This window comes from Myotis myotis, unplaced genomic scaffold (assembly GCF_014108235.1).
Source record: "Myotis myotis isolate mMyoMyo1 unplaced genomic scaffold, mMyoMyo1.p scaffold_m19_p_18, whole genome shotgun sequence".
Classification (NCBI taxonomy): domain Eukaryota; kingdom Metazoa; phylum Chordata; class Mammalia; order Chiroptera; family Vespertilionidae; genus Myotis; species Myotis myotis.
Genome location: NW_023416322.1, coordinates 38,738,413 through 38,761,183, shown reverse-complemented (window position 1 = coordinate 38,761,183; position 22,771 = coordinate 38,738,413). Strand labels below are relative to the sequence as shown.

Below are 22,771 nucleotides of genomic sequence, written 5' to 3'. Positions count from 1 at the left end.
TACGGATACATCTCCTAGGGCAAAGGAGACTAAGGAGAAAGTAACAAATGGGGCTACATCAAAATAAAACGCTTCTGCACAGCAAAGGAAACCATCCACAACACGAAAAGGGAGCCCACTGCATGGGAGAATGTATTTGGCGATGATACATCCAATAAAGGGTTAATAGCCACAATATCTAAGGAGCTCATACAACTTAACAAAAGGAAGACAAACAACCCAATTTAAAAATGGGCAAAGGACCTAAACAGACACTTCTCCAAAGTGGACATACAGAAGGCCAAGAGACATATGAAAAAAATGCTCGAAGTCACTGATCATCAGAGAAATGCAAATTAAAACGACAATGAGGGATCAACTCACACCCGCCAGAATGACTACCATCAACAAATCAACAAATGACAAGCCTTGGCGAGGATGTGGAGAAAAGGGATCCCTCGTACACTGCTGGTAGGAATGCAGACTGCTGCAGCCATTATGGAAAACAGTATGGAGTTTCCTCAAAAAATTAAATATGGAACTGCCATTTGACCCAGTGCTCCTACTTCTAGAAAGCTGAACCACCAGTCAGAAAGAATGTATGCACCCCTATGTTCAGAGCAGCACAATTTACAATAGCTAAGAACTAGAAACAGCCCAAGTGCCCATCAGCAGATGAGTGGATAAAAAAGCTGTGGTACATCTACACCATGGAATACTATGCAGCAGTATAAAAAGGTCTTACCATTTCAGACAGCATGGAGGGACCTGGAGAGTATGATGCTAAGTGAAATAAGCCAATCAGAGAAAGACAAGTGTCACATGATCTCACTCATATGTGGAATCTAAGTAACAAAATAAACTGATGACTAGAGTGGATCCAGAGACATGGAAGCATGGAACAGAGTGTGGAATCTCAGAGGGAAGGCGGGGGAGGGAGGGTGGATGAGAGGTAATCAACCAAGGACCTTATATGCATATATGCATAACCTATGGACACAGACAATGGGGTGATGAGGGCCGGGGGTGGGGCGCAGGCTGGAGAGGGTCAATGGGGAAAAGTGGGAACACATGTAATATTTTCAACAATAAGGTATTATTTTTAAAAAGATGAAAATGATGCTTGGTGACCCCGATGACTGTGCATGGGCCCCTGGCTGGCACTGTTGTCCCTGGTCATGCGAACACTTTTCTATCTGGTTCTGTAGCTAAGCAGTCTTTTTGTTTCTGGCTTCAGCCTGTGCCAGTGGGTAAGGAGTCCCTGCTGAGCCTTTCCCTCAGGACAGCTGATGGGGGACGTCCTGTGTTGGATACATGCCCACATGTCTACCCATACAGTTACATGAACCAAACACGCCCACAGGCATGTCTCTCCTCACCAGAGTTTTCTCAGCCTTGCTGTCTGGGGTCACACTGTCTACAGAGGAACTTACCGAAAGGAACAGGATGGGCAAGTCGTCGAGTGATGATTTCTCTCCTCTCGGGACTACTTCTCATGAGTGGGTTCCTCTCCCATAAAACTGGGGCGTCTACCTTTCTCCCCTCTCCCTGTCCAGGGGCCAGTGGACTTGGGGTGGAGGAGGCCATCTCCACCAGCCTTCCCCAGGGGGTCTGAGGAGTCGGGCCACTAGTCCACCAGCCATTTGGCCTCACGGGTGTATTTTCACAGGCGCGCCTGATCCTGCATCCTCGCTTCTGGCGTGAAACCTTGCAGTTGCAGGATCGAGTGAAATCCAAAGCGAATTAGAAATTTAATTAAACTTCTTGCTGGTTCAATTGTTGAATGTGTTGCACAGCCCAACTTGGCCATTCCATAATCAATGATAATAAAACTCCCCTTAGCTGGAGTTTATTGGGGTTTAAAATGGCTCGAAAGGGTACTGATGCTTTAAGAGACCCCTGGTTTTGTGGCATTTCAGCGTAAGAGACTGGGTGTTGCAGCCTGAGGTTCGTACTGACTCAGGACACTGACACAGTCTGAGTGAGGGGAGCTACAGCTGGTCTCAGGGCTTCTGTTTAACTTAAAGTATGGCGGCTGGCCATTTTGAATATATCACCAGAGAGGTTGACCATCTGAATATGGGACTGTTGGGGAAACAGCCAAATATTAATTTTAGATGTTTATTAGTAGACTGTTCGCAACTGGGTTTTAAATTCAGTTGGAAACTGAGAATTCACACTTATGTAAAATTGCCGATAAACCTGATTTCATGAAGGTGTTTGGAGGTTAAGTGCCTAATGATTAGTGTAAGCGTTGGGAATCACTGGAATCATCTGGAGGAGAGGGAAGGCAGTGAGGATGACGTTAACGAAGAACAGTAACGAAAGCTTAGAGAGTCTGAGGTTTCACTGCATAGACCTTAGTCATCATCCTACAAACAGAGCAGGCCCATGTGGTCGAACATACCATCTTTTGTGGGGTTTTGTGTTTGTTTGTTTGTTTGAGTCTTTAGTAATAAAAGAATACACAAAGCCATCCCAGAGACCAAAAACAATGAGATAAATGCAGACAATCAGCCTCAGTCACTGCCTAGTATACTTTCCTTATCAGACAAGCTAAGACTTATTACCACCAAATGCTTATTTTTGGAACAGTCTGTGAACATACCGTCTCGCAAAGCCAAAGGAATTGGCCAGGAACCCGCGATCAAAAAGCACACAGAATGTGTGATCCAGGAGGCTTTCCGATGACTAGCTTTTACCGAGGAGGGCTTTTCGATATTAAACACCTAATAAGCCAAAGTATTATTGTGTAGAGAATGGATTGATTACTTTAATCCAGCCATTTTCACCCGGAGTGCCGCAAGAATTTTTAAAACACGCAATCCCTGTCCGTTCAGACGGGCACTGACCTCTTTTCCCTTAGGCTGTCAAATCAAAAAACCACAACAGCCAACACATCAAAAAGTCATACCTATCCTCTGTCATATTGGAAAAATACATATATTTTTGGTGTGCCGCAGAATTGTAGCAGTTGGTTAATTGTGCCGGGAGAAGAAAAAGGCTGAAAATCACTGCTTTAAATCAGTGACTTCATCTGACAGTTCTGAAACGGCAATGAGCCAAGCGGCCAGTAGTGGGCGGCACTGCTCCACGAAACATGCCCCCTGGGGCCAGAGCACAGACAGAATTCTTGTAGCCTGTGTGAGGACCGGACCATACAATTCTGCTTTGTAGAGACTTATCCTGTGGGCGCCACTTCTTTTTCGGGATAGATTGATGGATTTTTTTCTGTTTGCATCTTCCTCTTATGCTTTCCCTCGTTGGAAGCAGAAATACTTTGCAAATATCAGAGCTCAAATTTTTAAAAGATCATTGATTTTTTTTCCCCAACAGCCCTGAAGGTAGGCTGTCCACCCATCATCATCTGTGTCTGAGATAGAGATATTGATAGCACAATATTAAAATCTTTCGTTAGAGAATTTGTTTTCATCCAACGATAACCTCTATTCCAAGGTTTGTGCTTGCCTTCATTTGTTAGAATTGCTATTTAAAAGTACTGACGTACAGTCCGGCTGGCGTGGCTCAGTGATTGAGCATCAACCTATGAACCAAGAGGTCACGGTTCGATTCCTGGTCAGGGCGTATGTCCAGATTTTGAGGTCGATCCCCAGTAGGGGGTGTGCAGGAGACAGCCGATCAATGCTTCTCTTTCTCTCTCCTACTCTCTCTCTAAAAAATCAATAAAAAAATCTTTATTTAAAAAGTCTTCTCATTCTATTATTCACTTTCTTTATTTCATATTTTACCCAACTTGGCCTTATTTCTGGGTCAGTTAAAGAAACTGTCTGATGCTCGAGGTCAGCGATTTTAAAGTGGTGTGCCGCAAGAATTTTTAAAACATGCAATACCTGATTCTTTAGTCAGGGGCACTGACCTCTTTTCCCTTAAATCCTGGTGGGAAACTTTCTTTCTGCCAACGGCCATCTGCAGCTCTCAAACACTGTTCAGCTCAGTAGCTGTCCCAGCAACCTCCACAGCAAAAATAAACTACAGCCCGGCCAGCGTGGCTCAGTGGTTGACCATCGTCCTATGAACCAGGAGGTCCCACTTCAATTCCCGGTCAGGGCACAGGCCCGGGTTGCAGGCTCCATCCCCAGTGTGGGCGTGCAGGAGGCAGCCGATCCATGATTCTCTCTCATCACGGATGCTTCTATCCCTCTCTCCCTCTCCCTTCCTCTCTGAAATCAATAAAAATGTATTTAAAAATAAAAATAAAACAAAGCATCCCTCTCCTGCCCTATCCAAGCGGGCCGCCGCTGCTCCCTTCGCTCGGCCTGTCCTGCGGAGCTTCGCCAAGCGCTCCCTGCGCCTTTCACCGCTGGAGGTGGTTATGGCCGCAGGAGGCCAGCGCCCGCGGGGTGTCCTTGGAGAGAGGGCTGAGGCCCAGGGGCTGAGGCTGAGGCTGCCTCCGGGAGAGGATCTGCGTCACTGGGTCCTGCCTGTGCACTGGCATCCGTGCTCTCCTGGCGTCTTTTTCAATGTCCTAATTTAAGAGCTGTGGTCACGCCTTAGAGGTGAGTTGCAATTTTTTTTTTTAAAAAAATAAAAGCAATCCACTCATCCTATAAACAGCAAAACGGCCATTTTCTCTACATAGAACTGGCGACCATGGCACTGGCCTTAAAGTATCACCTCCCTCGGTTTCCCACCGCTCTACCCCTGACGCCGCCCTCTCCTTCCCCGCGCTCCACTCCTCAAAGCAACACCCCAGGATGTGCTCGGAGGACTCGGGCCGTGTCAATGCGGAAGGGACTGAAGAAGCCGGCCGGCGGGGGAGCCCCCCAGCCTCCCTGCTGCTCACGGGGCCTCCTGAGCATGACAGGGTGCCTTGGCTTTCTTTTCTTCTCACAGTGAGAATGCCAGAACTACAGATGATGGGATTAAACAGCAAAACGTGAGCCGTGGGCGACGTCTTAAGCTTCAGGACTTACTGGATTATTCTATTTTTCCGAGCGCAAGGCAAGCGAGGTCTCACGGTCCTGCAAAGGGGGACGCGTGGCTTTCCCGCCGAGCGAGCTTCAAAGAAGAGGGGCGGGAAGGAAAGAGTGGATTATCCTGATGCCTGAGCACAACCCTGAGTAGAGTGTTATTTAAGGTCATTCTTTAAACAACTTTTTCTTTTTTAAAGATCTTTGTAGATTTCAGAGAGGGGGAGGGAGAGGGAGAGAGATAGAAACATCAATGAGAGAGAATCATTGATCAGCTGCCTCCTGCACCCCCACTGGGGATCAAGCCCTCAACCCAGGCATGTGAATCGAACTATGACCTCCTGGTTCATAGGTTGATGCTCAACCACTGAGCCACACCAGCCAAGCCATAACCACCCACCTTGTCGAGTCTTATATGCAGTGTTTAGCTGCCTGACTTATGGCAACTGAACAAAATACAGGGTGGGGCCAAAGGAGGCTTCCAGTAGTGAGCACCCAAAACCCGGGATGTGTTCTTGGATTACTATTTATTAATTATCGTGTTATTGTCCACAGGAACAACTGTAGACCTACATTTGCCACGCCCTAGCATACAGGCCAAGTCCTGCTCTGGGCAAGAAACGTAAGTGCCCTCCACGGCAGATCCTCTGCTCGCCTAACGATGCCACGTTCGCACAAGACCCCGGAGCAAACACGGCCTCGCGTCTTCCCCACAGAAGTAAAGGCGCAAGCTCGGCGCTGCCTTAGCACCTCAGCCCCAGCCCGGCATCCCGCCATTCCCATCCCACCTGCTGACGCCGGTGCCCTCTGCCACCTGAAGCCTCACGGAGGAAGCACACGAACGAGGTCTATGATTCGGCCTGGGCAGACGTTCCTGAGGTCACCATTCGTGCCCCAAACCGAAGGGGTCTGCAGTACAGCCACTGAGTGAATGCCCAGAGCTATTAACCTCTTGTGTTTCATTAGTGCAATAAAGGACAGTAAATTGAAAGGAAAAGAGGAGTGTCCTGGGGGTGCCCTCGAGAGTTAGAAGACCCCACGGTAGAGCCCTGGGATCCTAAATACAAAACAATGTTAGTAACAGTGGTAACAGCAGGTCTGCTACTGTGGGGCACCACGCGCCTGTGGGGCTGTCTGGCCGGCCCTCGCCTCACCGGACTCTGCGGTTCAGATCACGCTTGTCCCCATTTTACAGAGGAGGAGACTGAGGCTCTGCAGCGTGAGGTAACTTGGCTGAGACTCTGCAACCAGCTCATGGTGGTGCTTATCGCTGAATCCAGGGCAGTCTATAAGCTTTAAAATGTTTTCCCTGCACAATCCTGTCAGTTGTATTTCCTCACTGCAGAACTACAATAAAACAATCTAATCCTACCTCCATTTTATAAAAACAGGGGCATTTCTTAAAACAAAGCAAAGGAAAAGAAGACAGAATTTGTCTGCAAACGATACGTAATGCTAGAACACAAATGAAGCTGCTGGCGGACGTGTGGGTGGTCTTGTTTCTCTGAGTTCCACCTTCACTAACAGTTTCCGTTTCAGGGTGACCTGTGTGCTTCCACAGCCAGGTCAGCATCCATAAGCATCAAGACGGAAAGGAGCTCCCCCCATGCCCCGCACCCCCGGCCCCCAACGGCATGTTCTTGTGTAATTACATCTCTCCACGCCCTGCCTTTGGGAACAGGTCTGAATTATTCCCACCTCTTTGTTGAGCTGCGACTTTAATCAGAGGAAAGAAGCCTGAAAGAAGCCAAGCTCTGAAAGCCTGCATTCAATCCACCCAGCAATTTCTCCAGGATTCAAACAGTAAATGAGTTAAAAACAAACAGGTGGGAGGGGAATCAATCTTCCTATTACAGACAAAATACGTGCATGGATGTGTATATGTGTGCACATGTGTTTGGGGGGAGTGATTTCTGTTCGATTAAAAAATGCATATATATTAAAAACATGGTAATAACATTAAGAGTTTATCATTAGAATAATTCTTTTTGTGGGTGCTGAAAGCTGAAGAATTAAAATACGCCCAGGAGAAAAATTCAAACCGAAGGCCAGAGCGCCCTCTTTCTTTTTCTTGAAGAAATTCACCCAAACATCTGTCCTCGGATACCCAGGTCGCTAAGCAGGGAGCCAGCAGCACAAGGCCCCTGCCTCTGTCCCTGCAGCCTCTACACACGGGCCACATTATTCATAAGAGAGGGAAGCAGTAGGGAAGAAGCACTTTTAAAAGTAGAAATACTCACAAAGCCATTTCAAACTGTTCCAGCCATTTTTTCTTTAAATCTTTTGTTTTGCAATAAAATTCTAACCCATTGTGTCCTTGGGTATGGATGAGGTAGAAGCCATAAGACCACTGTTAAAATTAATATTCCTCAGGTTAATACGAATCATGCATGAGTAACATCACGTTCCCAAATTCGCTACACCACCACCATCATCCTCCACAGACCTCTCGTAACGTTAAACTGTGACCAATCAAGATCCCCGCAGTCAACTTCACATCTACAACCGTTTCTATGCCAAAGGCGTCTGTCTTGGTCACTAGCATTTGGGATGAGCCTATCAGCTGTGACACTGTCCCATGCCTTCCCCTAATCAATTCCAGAAACAGAAACTCCTGAACCAATGCGCTACCCCTCCCGGGAATGGAAGAGCACATATCCTTGAATGTTCAAAGTCATGAGTGAACCGCAGTTATGAATCTCCAAGAATTCACCTTTTTGTTTTCTTTATCCGTTGTAGGATTGTTGGCTATTTTGTACTGCTGGAGATCTATTATTTCCTTCATTTCATAGTTGTCACCTTTTCTTTTGCATACAATCACTGCCAAGTCGAATAAGAAGATGTGCCTGAGAGAGAGAGAGACTGATTTAAAATGGGTTGGAAGCATGTGTTAGTTCTTCCCTTATAAACTGAATTAAACCACACAAACATTTTTCCTTTGAGTTGAAGACAACGGCAGTGCTGCACCTTGGAAAGAATGAACTGTGAGCATCGTGCCCTTCACTACCCTTAACTAAATGAGTGGCCTTGCTGTTCCTCAGTTTCCTTATTTAAAAACAGGGGGAAAATTTTTATTTGTTTTTTTTTTGTTTTGTTTTGATTTTTGTTAATCCTTACCCGAGGATATTTTCCCATAGATTTTTAGGGAGAGGGAAAGACAGAGAGAAACATCAATGTGAAACATTGATTGGTTGCCTCCTGCACGACCCTGACTGGGGCCCGGGCCAGGGAGGAACCTGCAACCAAGGTACGTGCCCTTGACCAGAATCGAACCCAGGACCCTTTGGTCCGCAGGCCGAGGCCTATCTACTGAGCCAAACTGGCTAGGGCAAAAAAAAGGGAAAATTTTAATAAGAACAACAGGCACACTCAATATAGCTATAACAAACAACTGAGCCAGGCCAGTGTGGTTCAGTGGTTGAGCGTTGACCCATGAACCAGGAGGTCAGGGTTCAATTCCCAGTCAGGGCACATGCCTGCGGGTTGCAGGCTCGATCCCCGGTAGGGGGCGTGCAGGAGGCAGCTGATCCATGATTCTCATGAATTATTGATAGTTCTATCTCTCTCCCTTTCCCTTTCTCTCTCTGAAATCAGTAAAAAATATATTTTTAAAAAAGATACAAAGAGATTAGCCATAAAAAGTGTTGCCCTTGAACCATTACTTTTGTTTGAGTTTGAAAGCTAACCATTTACAGAATAATGTGAATGAAAACAACGGCAATTAGCTTCTACTGATGTTATTAGGAGTCCGCCCGAATGGCTTTCACAAGGATGACTGACACAATTTAAACCCCCATGGCCATCTGGGGAGCGAGATGTTAGTATTGTCATTTATTGGGGGGGAAACTGAGGCTTGGGGAGCTCATCTGCTGAAGGTCACGCTGCTAGTGGGGTGCTGAGCGGGTGCCCACCTGGCCCAACGGTGGCCCCGTGCCCTTCCCCTGCGGCTGCGCCTGGTGGTTACAGGCCGGAGCCGCCTGAACCACCGCCTGAGAGGTACAGGAGCAAAGCGCAAACTAGAGGAAATTGTGGTTCAATTTACATGCTGCTATTTCTCCTTTCTTATTAAAAACAACATAACTGGGGAGAAAAACTATCATCCCATCATCCGATACCAATCCTTGTGCCTTTTTGAAAACTCTCCGTGATTTATACGCACGCGTTTTTGAAACTATGACAATGGTACATTCGTGCAGCCTTAGCACCTGCATCCCTTTCAAAGCCTATTTTCCTGGAGATGCTAAAAGGATGTGTGTCTCCTGGAAGCTACCTGTGGAGCCTGGGTATCAGGTGGAAACAAGAGCTGATGCTGCCCCCTGCTGGCTGGCTTCCTCATCTGCAAAGGTTCCAGGAAAGGGCCACTTCTACCCAGTGATGATCACATATAATTTGGGACACCAGGCCACGCTCCCTCATCTCCAAGGACCCCACCTGCCGGTTCCCCTCCAGAAAGGCTCACTCACGCAGTGAGCCTCGCTCAAACGTCTTCCTTCGGACGTTTGGTATCATTTTCGTTATTTTAAAATGCAGACCCCAAAAATGAAACAATTGTGTGGTGGTAGTTACCTGTGCTATGGTGCCTCTACCTCTCCTCTCCGTATCGTGTGCACTTTCTTTGACCCCAGCTGACATTCTCTAGCTGCCACTTCCTACTTAAGAACTTAGACAAACCAACAGACAGCAAGCAGGGGGACACCACCTACGGAGTCCACGGGAGGAACGGTTAGGGAACGGGGGCTGGCTTGCCCATCGGTTTCTTCCTTCGTGGCCCGGCTTTGCCCGGAGAACTGTTTCGAGGCCTCCCCAGGCTCGGATAGGAACGGCTTATTCTGAAAGTGCCCGCCCCCCTTCCTCACCGTTCTTGCTTTGTGTGCTTGTCCAGAGTGGTGATTCGGATCTCCCCGTCTCCCTGAGGCCGGCCAAACAGCAGCACTGGTTGGTTCTAAAGCAGAAAATGTACACACCTCAGTGTTTCATAATCACATTAAAAAAAAAAGAGAAAATCTCAGTGAGGATGTGTATTAAGAACAACTACTGTTACATGACAGCTTTTATCCCTTCACGTTTTTAGCGCCCTTACTCTAAAAGGCTCCGGTCCACATGATACACTTTCAAAAACAGCCTGTCCTTGGCCCTCCTGGGAAGCAGGCTGAGGACATTAACTAATTTTACTTATAACCCTAATGAGGAAGGCAGCTACCCAAAGAGAGAATTCATCCTAAGAATTAAAGTCACGAGGAAGGTGCAGGAACTAGCATTTCTTGAGCATCCACTCTGGCTCAGCCGCTGTAACAGGGCAAAATGACATAGACCCGGCCCTCGTGGAGCTCCTAGCCAGCGGGGAAATAAGTCTGTATTTACAAATGCGTGGCTGCCATGAAGGCAGCATGCAGGGCCGGGGACCCACTTCGGTTTAAAGAGTCAAGGAGGGTGCCCCTGCTCAGAGATCTCAAGAATGACCAGTTCTGACTTAGCCCGCCGGCTCCGTGGCTGAGCGTCGGCCCATGGACCGGAGGTCACGGTTCCATTCCCGGTGGGGGCACATGCCTGGGGTTGTGGGCTCCGTCCCCAGTGGGGGGCCCCACCACCACCAGTAACACTGTGGCTTCTGCCCGGAACCCCTTCCCCCGGATCCCTGTGCTGCGGCTTCTTCTTAGACTTCAGGTTCCAGGGGCCACCACCTCAGAAGGGCTTTTCTAACCATCATATCTAAACGAGGCCTCCCCTTTTCATCCCTGTTGTATCGCCCTGTTCACAGCACTATCTCAAAATAGCATCTTTAAACTCTCTTTTCCCTGTCTCCTCCACCCTGAGACCATGGGGCTCAGAGTTCCAGCCCCAGCCCCAACCTCAAGGTCAGGCGCACAATAGCCACCCAGCACATACACATAAAATGAGTAAATGACGGGAATCAGCCGGAGTATGTACGGCGGTGAGGGCGCCGAGGTCTAGGATCTGGATGGCTGGGGAAGAAGCTGTGTGACTAAGGTGAGGGGACGGTGGGGGCAGAGCCATCCGTGTGGACGTGGCCAAACAGGAACAGGGAAAATAAACTAGAATTAGAAAATGGAAAGTAAAGTGTCTTTTCTTCAAAAACCACAGGTGGTGGGGTAGGGACGCTGGACGGAGTGGCCATGACCCACCAGGTTTTCTATGGAGAGCTGGAACTGCCTGATCTCACGCAGGGTCTCGTTGTCTCTCTTCACTTCGTTCACGTACTGTGCCAAGTCCTGCGGAGGGAAGAGAAGGGGACAAAAAGAAGGGCCATGAGATGGGAGAGGAGAGGAGAGCTGTCCGGAAGAAAACACGGCATTCCCTTCAGGAGCGGCAAAAGCACCCGTGGCTTTTCGATGGCCCTCGAATCAACCAAAGCTGCTCACCAAGAGCAAGTTACAAATGTCTGGAGGACAGCCCGGCCGGCGTGGCTCCGTGGTTGAGCATCGACCTCTGAACCAGGAGGTCACGGTTCAATTCCAGGTCAGGGCACATGCCAGGTTGCAGGCTTGATCCCCGGTGTAGGGTGTGCAGGAGGCAGCCGATCAATGATTCTCTCTCATCGTTGATGTTTCTCTCTCTCTCCCTCTCCCTTCCTCTCTGAGATCAATAGAAATGTTGTTGTTTTTTAATGTCTGGACGACAGCTGGGAAGACCGAAGAGGTGTCACTTACCTCACCCTTGAGAAGAACAGGATTTAAAAAAAAAAAAAGTGACCCCACGCAGAACAACAGAAAGGGAACCAGGTCAGGATAACGTAGGTTCCAAACACAGTAACAACGACCCAGAGAGGAGGACATGTCAGGCGGGTTGGAGTAAGGGCAGAAAGGAGGGCTCGGCGAGGGAGGGAAAGGTAACTAAGTTGGACCGGGAACCCTCAGGACTGTTCTCTGCCATCAGCTCGCGTCTCTATTCCTGGGAGCCTTCGATCACGATCCCCTTGAAAGCAGAGGGGACGGAGGCGAGAGAGCAGAGAACTCGGGGAAACGGGGCGCCATGAGCACGGCCCCCCGGCCCCCCGGCTCCCCGGGCGCTGCCTATTTTTAAATGCCTGCTCTCATTTCGGAGGAAACAGCAGCTCATCCTCCACCGGCGGCCAGCTATTTTTACTGTACGCGCTCTCCATTCTCTGTGTTCTGGGGTCTTTTTCATCGTCTCTGTTCCCTTCAGTTCATCTGAAGCAGCGGGAACAGAACTTGGACAAAAGGCAGTTCTGAACTCTGTTCTAAATGAAAGTCTGACTTTTCAGGGCCTGTATCTATAAATGATCTCTTAAAATTAGACCCTTGGTATGACTTTTTGTAACAATCAGTAACTGGGTGATGGGCCCTGACGGGGTGGGTGCAGAGCCGGCGGACAGCTGGGCTCACTGGGAAACAGCCCAGAGACACGGAGAAGCATCACCACCGTCTCACAGTCGCCTCGAGTTTTGCTCTGAGGACACGTTTGCTTCTGTTTTAAATTAGGGACGAGTATTTCCTTCACAGTCCAGCACAGCGTGGAAGCTGGGTCTTAGCGATCCCCCATGTGCTCAGAGAGTCTGCCTCTGTCTACTCGTCATGCTTGACTTCCGGGTTTCCCTGAACACAGACACCCAGCCTGAACCTCATGTGCACTGACGCTCAGCACCCGAAAAAGGAAGCCTGGCAGAGGCCTCACCTGAGAAAGCTCCCGCCCACCTGGTGCTTACACAGCCGCAGCGTTCTGTTGGCGACCACGCAGAGAATGTCAAAGGCCACCACGATATGAAATCATTCCTGGAGGTGATGGAAGTTGTCACAACATTCACAAATAACGAAAATTATTTTCACCCGGCCAGCGTGGCTCAGTGGCTGAGCATCGACCTATGAACCAAGAGGTCACAGTCTGATTCCCAGCTGAGGCACATGCAGGCTCGATCCATAGCGTGGGGCGTGCAGAAGGCAGCCAATCAATGATTTTCTCTTATCGTTGATGTTTCTGTCTCTCTCTCCCTCTCCCTTTATTTCTGAAATCAATAAAAATATATGTTTTTAAATTATTTTAATTTGCCTGTTGGTTTTATGTGATTTTGTCTAACAATTAAATTCATGCAAGTGTATTTATTTCGGTTAAAAACTATTCAACTCTCCCCACCAGAAACAAAACTACACAAATACTTAAGTATGCTGTAATATATCAGCATACCACGCATATGGATTAGCAGAGCGTCTTCTCTTGTTTTCAGGCAAGAATAACAAACACAAGCAAGGTCAGGGCGCATCGCTTTACCTTCATTGCATCCAGAGCCAGCTTCAGATTCGCCTTCTCTGTGGGGTCGGCGGTATGCTTGACCAGTTCCTATTTGGAAGACACAGTTCAGTACTATTTTCATCAAATTAACACCCAAACGTAAGGAAGAAAACATTTAAAAATTAACCCTTTATGTAGGTTTGGCGCAACCACAAACAGTAGAGAATTTCTCCAAAAATTAAAATGGAACTGCCTTGTAAGACTCACCAATTCCGCTCTGGAAATATACCCGAAAAAACCCAGATCACTCATTTGAAAGGATATGTGCTCCCCTGTGTTCAGTTACAGTGCAATTCACAATAGCCAAGATCTGGAGGCAACCCAAGGGCCCATCATCATGGGACTGAACATACTTTCAAAATTTAAAGTACAAAACAATCCAAGAGAAATTAGGAAAAAGTTTGCTAAATTTCATAAAAGTATAGTCACATTTGATACTTTTAGTAAGTGTGTCTAAAACGTTGTGATACAAACAGATGTGTCTTGAAAACTGCACCTTCTAAACTCTTCCAGTGGTATTTATTAACCAAAGTTACTAAATAAATTATTCTCTTATTTTGGACAGGTTTTTAGTTCCATGATGTCTCAGAAACTGATCGCCTTCATCTTCCTTATTATTTCTTCTTAAAATCCAATTTGAGTAGAGTTGCTCTGAGTTTAGGTCTCATACATGTTTTAATGCGTTTTAAAGAAATAATCAGGGTTTGAATTTCTCTGATTTCTCAGAACAAAAATAGGGATGACTAATAATTCTGCGGCTTCAGTGCAAGAAATGTAATATAAAGAGGTCCCAAGCACTGAAGACTCCAAATCATATTTCACATGCAGGTAGGAGACCTGTTTAAAACAACATTTCACAAGCGTCAGCAGAGGAGATAGGCTAATGCAGTAGGACGTGCCTTTGGAGCAGAACTAATGAGTCTCCTGGTACAGCCATCACATTAAATTTATAAGACTCTCCACCCTCATTAGAGGACTGACCGTGGACACCGTAAGCTTTGGGGTTATAACAAGAATCCCTTCGAAATACATGCAGCCTTATTATAATCTACTAGAGCAGAAAGCAACCCAGAATGTGACACAACTCTCTGCAGGTTATGGTTATCAGGCAAAAGTTCTCCCGGAATTACCTGCTGAATCCGGGTCTGTAGCATTTTCGAGAATCTAGTAAGGGATTAATACTGACGACAAAGCACTTGGCTGAAGGGGTCTTCATATTTGTTTTGACCTGATTATTTAATTTTTAAATCTGACTGGAGCCAGCTCTGTTTGAGGGACAGGAAGTGTGACCTTGTGAAAAATGAGACTCACCTTGGCTGCAAGGAAGGCCAGCTTCCAGCTGCTATTTCCCGTTGCGCCCCACTGGTAACTGAGAATTGCAAGGGGATCGGGCCCCCGACAGAGTCTCGGGCACACAGTGGACGCCTCGTGAGTATTTGGTTGAAGGCATGAACGGACAGGGGTTTAAGTGACGTACCTGCAGGAGAAGGTGGTACTTTAACACGCGCTGCATTGGGACCACGAGCAGGTCTCGGAGAGTGAACTTCCCGTTGTTGGCGCGTTTGGAACATTCCTAGGGAAACGTGGTTTTTAAAACGTGCATTAAAAACCGTTAGCTTTATCAAAGGGAGTCATGAAACACGAAAAGACGCAAAGGCCATACGCAGAACTGTGACTGCGTGATAAACGTCTCCTTTTCCTGAACAAGCCTTGTTTCTAAAAAATAGAAAGCACCTACAATTAAAAACCAAAAACAAACCAAGCTTGGAGCATTGCAGCTCTAACTATGAATCGGTAAGAAAAACTCTTTATGTATGAAGATTCTTTCCTCTGGGCCCTCCAGGGTCTCCCTCCCCACAGGCTGACAGCTCTGCCTTGTCCCCAACCTCATCCAAGCCCCGGCCCGTCCCACCCACATGGGCCTCCCCACCCACACACCCTGGCTCTCTCCAGCTGCCATGTGCTTGGCCCAGTTCCCGGCAAAATCCAGCGTTCTCCTCAAGAACTACACCTGCAGGCCTTTAGTAACAACCCCAATCAAAATGATGCCCTCTCTCTGTGCCTTGTGGGTCTTTTCATTCTTGTTGTACATAATCCCTTCCCCAAGATGTCTCCCATACCTCTAAGAATCTAGTATTCGCTGAAGTGTTTGTTGAACTGGATGAAATGAAATGACTGACTCCAGAAATATGCTCAAGTGTAAACCTACTGCAGGATTCTATGTCTCAAAAGCCTCAGGTTTCTTTTTTTTTTTAACATCACCCTATTCTTTTTTTAAAGTGCATTTTAAACTAGTGCTTTACTGTTTCTCACAGATCTATAGTGTCGTTCAAAAAGAACGGCTCAGTTGGTTGAGCATCGTCCTGTGCACCAAAAGGTCACCGGTTAGATTCCAGGCCAGGGCACATGCCCCTGATGTGACTTCGACGCCCACTAGGGGGTGTGCAGGAGGCAGCTGATAGATGTTTCTCTCCCTCTCTGCCTCTCTCGCTAAAAATCAATTTAAAAAAACAGAGCTCATAAAATTATTATTAGTGGGCAACTTAGTAAGCCCAAAATCCTCAGACAACTGCACATCCCAGACCAAGGAATTTGGGAAGGAGCTCAGGGAAGGATTATAGTCAAGGAAATACTCCTTAGCTCCTGACTCGGTTTCCCTGTGCCCACACTTAGCTCTTCCGGAACGTAAAACGATGTATCGCCAGAAGCGATAAAGCAAACTCCATCAGCTCTAAGGACCACAGCACCTAATGAGTGTCTGACGGAGGATCTTAAGCAAGAAATGCCAGCTCGGCCTGGCCAATTGCCGCAGGTCACTGAAAAGATAACTATGGCGCTGACTGCTTGCTTCCACACATTGGAGAGTGCTCTGGGTCATGGGTCTCAAATGGGAGGTTAAACTGCTATTTCTGTGGTCATGGATGGGTCTCCTCTCCCTGTGAAGTCCACCCAGTGACCGTACTCTGCATGTTCAGCTCCTTAAAACAGGTTGCACCTGACACCTCCTATATTATGACATCTAACACAGCGTCAGGAGCGGAAGTGTCACACACTACAACTCACGCTGTGATGTGATGGAAGTCAGTGTAAAACTGTTGGGGGGAAACTGGTTCCTTTCAGTCCGAAACCCAGGCTTTCTCAGCCCCAACGTCCGGAAATAACCCGCATCCACTCACTCCTGAGGCTCTGGTGAGATCAGCTCCTGAGGCAGCCACAGCCTCAGGCTGTCCCACGGCGGTCACGTCCACCATGTTATACTGTGTAGAGGTAGCTACTACTGCGCTTTATAAAATGGCCATGAAATTATACTGAGAATACATGGGGACATTCACGGTCGCACTGGTCGGGAACAGGAATATCTGGCTCTTAGGTTGGTTCCTAAACCGAGAGACAAAACAACAGGCACCTCTAACTTGAGCTTGACGTCTTCTTTCGTCTTAGAGACGTAGTCCAGGCTGGAGATGGCCGACTCCACGGCGCTGCAGTACTGCCCGTAAATCACCAGCCTGGAAGGGAGCGAGACGAGGAGGAAGTCGCTAGGACAGCAGAGCACGGACATGGAGGGGGAGAGGCAGGACTTCCGCCTCCAAACCCACAGCGAGGGAGACACAGAGCAAACCTCGCCTGTCGGCACCCGCTGCCCAGGAACCCCGGCAAGCGGCTCCCTCCCAGCCTCGCAGCTCAGCCTCGCACTCCTCTCTCTCTCACACCCCACAGGCGGCCAGCGAGGAGGATCACGCACAGGGAGGGTGTTAGAAACAACCCCTTTCATTTCTACGTTTGACCGGGGCCCATTGCGCGGACATTTTTACAGCAGGTGGGTTTTAAAAACTGGCTTGACGACTGTAGGTGTTGAGTACAAATATACACACAAAACAAAATTTAAAATTTCCGGTTAAGCTCCCGTTATATAAATGTCTACTCAGTACGTTGTCCACCGGAAACTAACAGAACGTCGCAGGTCAGCTGCCAAGTGCCCATTAGAGGCCAGCGTTTCACTGTTTCCTCACACACAGAAGCCAGGTTGTGTGGCGCTACAACTGTACTGTAATCGTTACTTAGGACTCCATTCACTCATCGCCTCCCGTCCGTCCTCCTTTTAATTGGGAAAATGCATCCTCTGGAGAGGGGACGGGGCCCGGACTGTGCGGGAAGCAGGTGCGTCGCCCCGCAGGGCCTCAGCCTGCTCCACAGGGGGGCCCCGGGGGGACACAGAAATTTCCCAAAGGGGCTGGGAATTTACTGTTTCTTTTAACTCTACTGATACGTTCGTGTTTGTCTAATTGTTGATGCACAGCAATTTATGAGCCACTTCGGAGTCAGCATTAGGAGCTATGGTGCTTGGTGTAAAATTTTAAGCTAAATTCCCAATTCATGGGAGCTGGTGGGAAGATTTTTCTTCTCTAACTTACAAAGGGAAACTGACGTGCATCGTGAATCAAATACCCCATCACGGAGAAGGATAAGATATGAGAGATGGAAAAGGCACCGGGTAGCAGCTCCCCCACAGCCGACACGTACAGGTGGGGAGGAGGAGGCGGGCGAGTTGGCGAGACTTCCTGAAACCAGAGGACGCGGGGACAGGGTGGGCGAGTCCGCACTGACGGGCAGGGCAGCCGTCTGCAGCCGTTTTTCCTTTTCCTTCTTTTCCTTTCCGCTTACTGCTCTGTCACCCACGTGGAGCTCACTGCCACCAGAGGTCCCAGGTCCCGGGTTCTACCCGCCACCCCACGTGTCCGCATGAACAGTGCTGATTCCTACCCATGAGCTGTGTTCACACTGACCCTCACCATGATGACCAGCGAACAGCCCCAACATTTTAAATTCAGAAGTTACCTTTCCTTGTAGTTAATGAAAATTTGATACAAGTTCTGGTCATTCTTATTTACGATGGAATCGTGAATTTCTTGCATTAGGTTCCGATGAACTTTTACAAGTTCCTTAGAAAAGAAAGCAAGGTCAAAGTTAGTTAGAAATCAGAACAACAACAACAAATCACCGGACCCCAGAATCCCTATTGCTGCTAGAATTGCCATCCAAGGACACACTAAAGGCACTCAGTACAGAAACCTGCTCGCATCCACATGTGTAAAAAGAGGAGGGAGAGGAGGGGAGGAGGGGGAGGAAGTGGAGAGGAGGAGGGAAGGGAAGGGGAGGGCAGAGGACGGGAGAGTGACAGGCCACATGAAACAGCAATTTCAGATCTGACTGGAAATGCCCATGTCCTGTGCGAGAGAAATTATTTCACTGGTTATTAAAGGGTAATTTATTCCTTGTATAGAAATATGCACAGCTCATTTTCATTTTGTAACTGCTGTAAATGTTTCAATTCAACTACCAAGTGCTTAATGTTTTATTGACAAGATAAGTGGGGACTCGTGTCCGGTGGGCATGGAAATGTAGATTTACACTTCGGTCAATTAGTGGTGTCCCAGGGCTGAGCTCAAACAGTCGGGCTAAATCACCAGACAACTGGGGCAGAAAGAGGAGCGAATACATTGGACAAGGAGGCTGACCGAGCTCCTCACAGGCAGGATGTCACATGTTTCCTGACAGGCAAGTAATTTCCAGTCAGATGGTCCTGCCAGGCACAGCCATGGAACCAAGGGGCCAGCCCCCCACTATCCCCTCCCCTGGGCCCTGAGACTCCCTGACTTCACTGCCCAAAGGAACCAGGAATATGTTGGGCCTGTCCTTTTGGCTTTGGGGGGGGGGGGGGTTATTTGTTTGTTTATATATTTTTTACTGATTTCAGAAAAGAAGGGAGAGGGGGAGAGAGAAACATCAATGATGAGAGAATCATGGATCACTGCCTCCTGCACACCCCACACTGGGAAATTGAGCTCCCAACCCGGGCATGTGCCCGGACCAGGAATGGAACCGTGGCCTCCTGGTTCATAGGTCAACACTCAATCACTGAGCCATGTCAGACGGGTGGGCCTGTCCTTTGGCTGAGGCTCATGAAAAGGCCTGTCCAATGGGGTCATCGATTACAATGACCATATTTGGGTGGTTCAAGGTCCTCATCTTCCTAGAACGTGCACTTGGTTATTTCCTAACTGTTCACTTGACATTGTGACCTTCCTTCCTGTGATGTTACAATCAATGAGAATGTCTTCATTGGGCCCAAATCAAGGACAAGACCAACATGCCCCAACTAGCCGACTAGGGCACGTCCACAATGTACGTAAAGAAGCAAAACAGACGGGGCCAGTCAGGCGATGCAAGCACGCCTGTACACAAAGGCTGACATATTACACATGAAAGCTGTGCAGTAAGACCACAGCCAGCTCCAGAGGCCTCAAAACATGAGTCTTGCCCAGCATGACCTCAGTTGGCATAGCGTTTGCCTGGCTTCATGCTTCCAAGTAAATATTCTTTTAGGATAATAAAACCATTGGAAGGTGCTCTGAAACTTGAAATGCTTACATAACCTATTAAAATAGACTACTGAGCCCAGTGGCATGGCTCAGTGGTTGAGCACTGACCTATGAACCAGAAGGTCACGGTTTGATTCCTGGTCAGGGCACATGCCCAGGTTTCAGGCTCCATCCCCAGTAGGGGGCGTGCAGGAGGCAGCCGATCAATGATTCTCATCATTGATGTTTCTATCTCTCTCCCTCTCCTTTCCTCTCTGAAATCAATAAAAAAATATATTCTAAATAAATAAATAGAATAGGCTGTTGAAGCATAAGGAAGTCATGTATTTCAGAAATTGGAGTTAAGGTTGATATAACTGGAAGCAGAAAAGAGACACCAAGACAGTGGAGGAATGGTAGGAGTGAGGAGCCGGAGGAGTCAGGACAGTGTCGGTAAGACGGGGTTGAGGGGCTGGAGGAGCCACGGAGCAGTGAGTGGGCCAGAAGGGGGACTCCCCCAGACACAGACAGGAGCCCAGGGACTGTTGAACTAAGACACCCTCAACATGAATCTTATCCATGTGTCTTCTGCATGTATTCTGAGTGACTTTTTCTTAACAATATGACTTATCAGCTATTTCTCGAGAATATAGCTATAAGAACTCAAGAGGCAGAAAATAGAGTCAAAATTGTTAAAGAATACCAGAGAATGCTACAACAGGGATCTGGAACCCCAATGAGGATTTTACAGAAGTACCCCACGTTTAGCTAGCATAGTTTCACTTACGGGAATGTTGATGAAGACAGAATCAAATTCTGCTGCTGTCAGGAATCGTTTTAGTGGTGCCATGAAAAACTACCCGGAGAGGAGAGAGAATAAGAATTAAGGACAACTCATCCTAATCTAGATAACAGATCGTCATCAACAAACAATAAATATTTACTGAAAGTCGGTTGTTTATCAGTATTATGAATGTCCAAGAAACAGCAGAAACAATTTTCTCTGCCTTACAAATCACAGACTTGAACAGAGATAGAAAGACATAAATACAAGTTAATACATTTAAAGCATAAAATACTTTGGGTGGTGAACACACAATGGAAAAGACAGATGAAGCATTATAAAATTCTATAACTTCCATGACCGAGAACCAGAGTTCTATTGTGTTCACTGCTATATTCTCAATCTCTGCACGCAGATACTGAAATCAGTCAATAAAGAGTTGTGGGAGGATTAAATCTGCTTTGAGATCTGTACACCCAAAGTTCTACTGAAAATCAGAACACACACACACACACAGAGAGAGAGGAAATACTGAGCCCAGCACGCTCGCCACGCCGGGCAGGAGGGGCCTCAAGAGTGCCACCTGATCACTTACTTTCTCTATTGACTCCAGTGTTTCTGTGTACTTTTCTTCCGTCTGCTTGATTTCTGCGAGGCAGCAACTTCGTATGTCATTCTCTTGACATTTCTGCAATTAGAAGGATCCCATTAAAATCAGTTAATCAAATTCATGTGTTAATCTCGCTGGCGGAAACTAGAAAGAGATCAAAATCATTGCTGGTTTTCTGAAGCTTTCCATTTCTAACAAAACACATAACCGAGAGATCGGCGTGGTTATAACTAGTAACCATGACCTGTTATTGCATCTGGAGCCATAGAAACGTGGCGCTTTACAGTCAAAACAACCCTGGGAGTCTCTGGTCTAATCCTCTCATTTTACTGGTAAGGAAACCAAATCTGAGTGATAAGTGACATGTCACCAGTAGAACAATAGCAGAGGAGCAATGGGGCTTAATTTCATGGAATCGTGGAATTGTATTGTTATGAAAGAAAATCTTCTGTTACAAAGCAGGTAAACATTCTTTTAGATTTGATGTCGCATCAAACATACACGTAATGGGCAAAGGTGAGAAAGAAAACAAACAAAAAAGCCATCCCAGCAGAAGTTCCATAAACAATGACATTGAGTCTTTAACATTGTCATTTGCCCAATAAAACACCCAGAGTAACTCAAAAGAAAAAAAACAAGGCGGGTGCCTACGGGTTGCTGCGCCTCCTCCGCTTTCATTAAGTCCTCGTAGACCTCTCCGCCTTCGTCCTCCCCGTAGACACAGTCATACAGGCCCTCCTCATCCTCCACGTGGGTCTCGCTGGAACGAAGGGCACGGGAGAAAGGTCACTGGTAGGAAACGCAGGAGCTAGAAGCAACTTCCTGGATTCCCATGGAAAATCCAGAGGGGACATAAATGTAATTCGTGGCGTCGGAGGCTCAGGTGACGGCTCCGTCCCTCCTACAGGGACAGTGACAATGACAACAGCACCCAACAGCGATGGCAGCGACATGGACATTCACCACGTGCTGACTATGCACAGTGCCCCCTGACCCCTCTGCAGGAGCCCGCCGGCTCCCCAGGCCGGCATCGGTGGTGCTGTCAGGTAGGCCCTATCAGTGGGTCCAGCATCGCGATCAAGACTTCGAGAGGACAACAAGGCGTTGGACTGGCCCCAGACAACACAGGTCCGTGCAGGGCCGGACTGAAAAGTCTGCCTCACACTTGGGATGCGCTGATCACACTATCGAAGGGTAGGGTACGGAGAAGATGGGGAGCTGAAGGGGACCTAGCACGTGACCAACAGTCTTTCAGAGGCACCACTTTCTGCAGGCTTGTCACTGCCAAGACCTCGTGCAGTGGGTTTCAGACCACATTCCTGCTGGAGGGCACCTTCCTTGCACCTGCCAAGCGGGCACCGTCTGCCCTGCCTCTCCAGGAGAGGGGTGCAGGGTCTGCTCCACGTCCCTTCACTGCCTCACTCCTCTGCCTCCACCTCTACATGCCTGGGAAGGGCTCAAATTTGACTTGGCGGCGGCCTGCCTCTCTACTCCTCAGAGAGCCCTGCACGCGTGGGCCACACAAAGGCAACCCGGAGCCCAGGGAAGTCCACTGTCTCGGACGCTTTCCCCCCCGGGTCTGGGGTTGATTCTTAAACACCTCAGTGCCGGGAGCCGGTCCATGCTTGCTGTTTCAAAGGACCTGGCATATATGGCATACTGTTCTTAATATGTTTGCTCACCTTCTTGGCACTATGTGTTTTAACCAAGGTCTCTGAGAAAGGTTGTTCCCCCAGGTAGGGATTTTCCCCTGAAGTTAGAGAGGGAATAAAATCCCTCAACTAAGTGCCAGGCGGGTAATTAATCACTATAACTACAAACAATCATGCTTAAGCTACATAAT

The 22,771-nt window shown here is 47.9% G+C and overlaps 1 protein-coding gene across 5 annotated transcripts in view; it reads right to left on the bottom strand.

Annotated features, from left to right (window-relative positions):
* VAV3 (vav guanine nucleotide exchange factor 3) overlaps nucleotides 1-22,771 on the bottom strand; it is a 167,160-nt gene that overhangs the window by 90,881 nt on the left and 53,508 nt on the right. For all 5 annotated transcript variants that reach the window (XR_004973176.1, XM_036342275.1, XM_036342276.1 and 2 more), the window contains exons 5-15: nucleotides 21,580-21,688; nucleotides 20,914-21,006; nucleotides 20,322-20,390; nucleotides 18,012-18,115; nucleotides 16,582-16,681; nucleotides 14,653-14,748; nucleotides 13,155-13,223; nucleotides 11,054-11,140; nucleotides 9,767-9,852; nucleotides 7,624-7,756; nucleotides 7,151-7,260 (exon numbers count right to left, since the gene is read on the bottom strand). Coding sequence is in view for 4 of the 5 variants with exons in the window: in XM_036342275.1 (XP_036198168.1) it covers nucleotides 7,151-7,260; nucleotides 7,624-7,756; nucleotides 9,767-9,852; nucleotides 11,054-11,140; nucleotides 13,155-13,223; nucleotides 14,653-14,748; nucleotides 16,582-16,681; nucleotides 18,012-18,115; nucleotides 20,322-20,390; nucleotides 20,914-21,006; nucleotides 21,580-21,688 (1,056 nt within the window). In the remaining variant the exon portion in view is untranslated. The remainder of the gene's footprint in view (nucleotides 1-7,150; nucleotides 7,261-7,623; nucleotides 7,757-9,766; nucleotides 9,853-11,053; nucleotides 11,141-13,154; nucleotides 13,224-14,652; nucleotides 14,749-16,581; nucleotides 16,682-18,011; nucleotides 18,116-20,321; nucleotides 20,391-20,913; nucleotides 21,007-21,579; nucleotides 21,689-22,771) is intronic.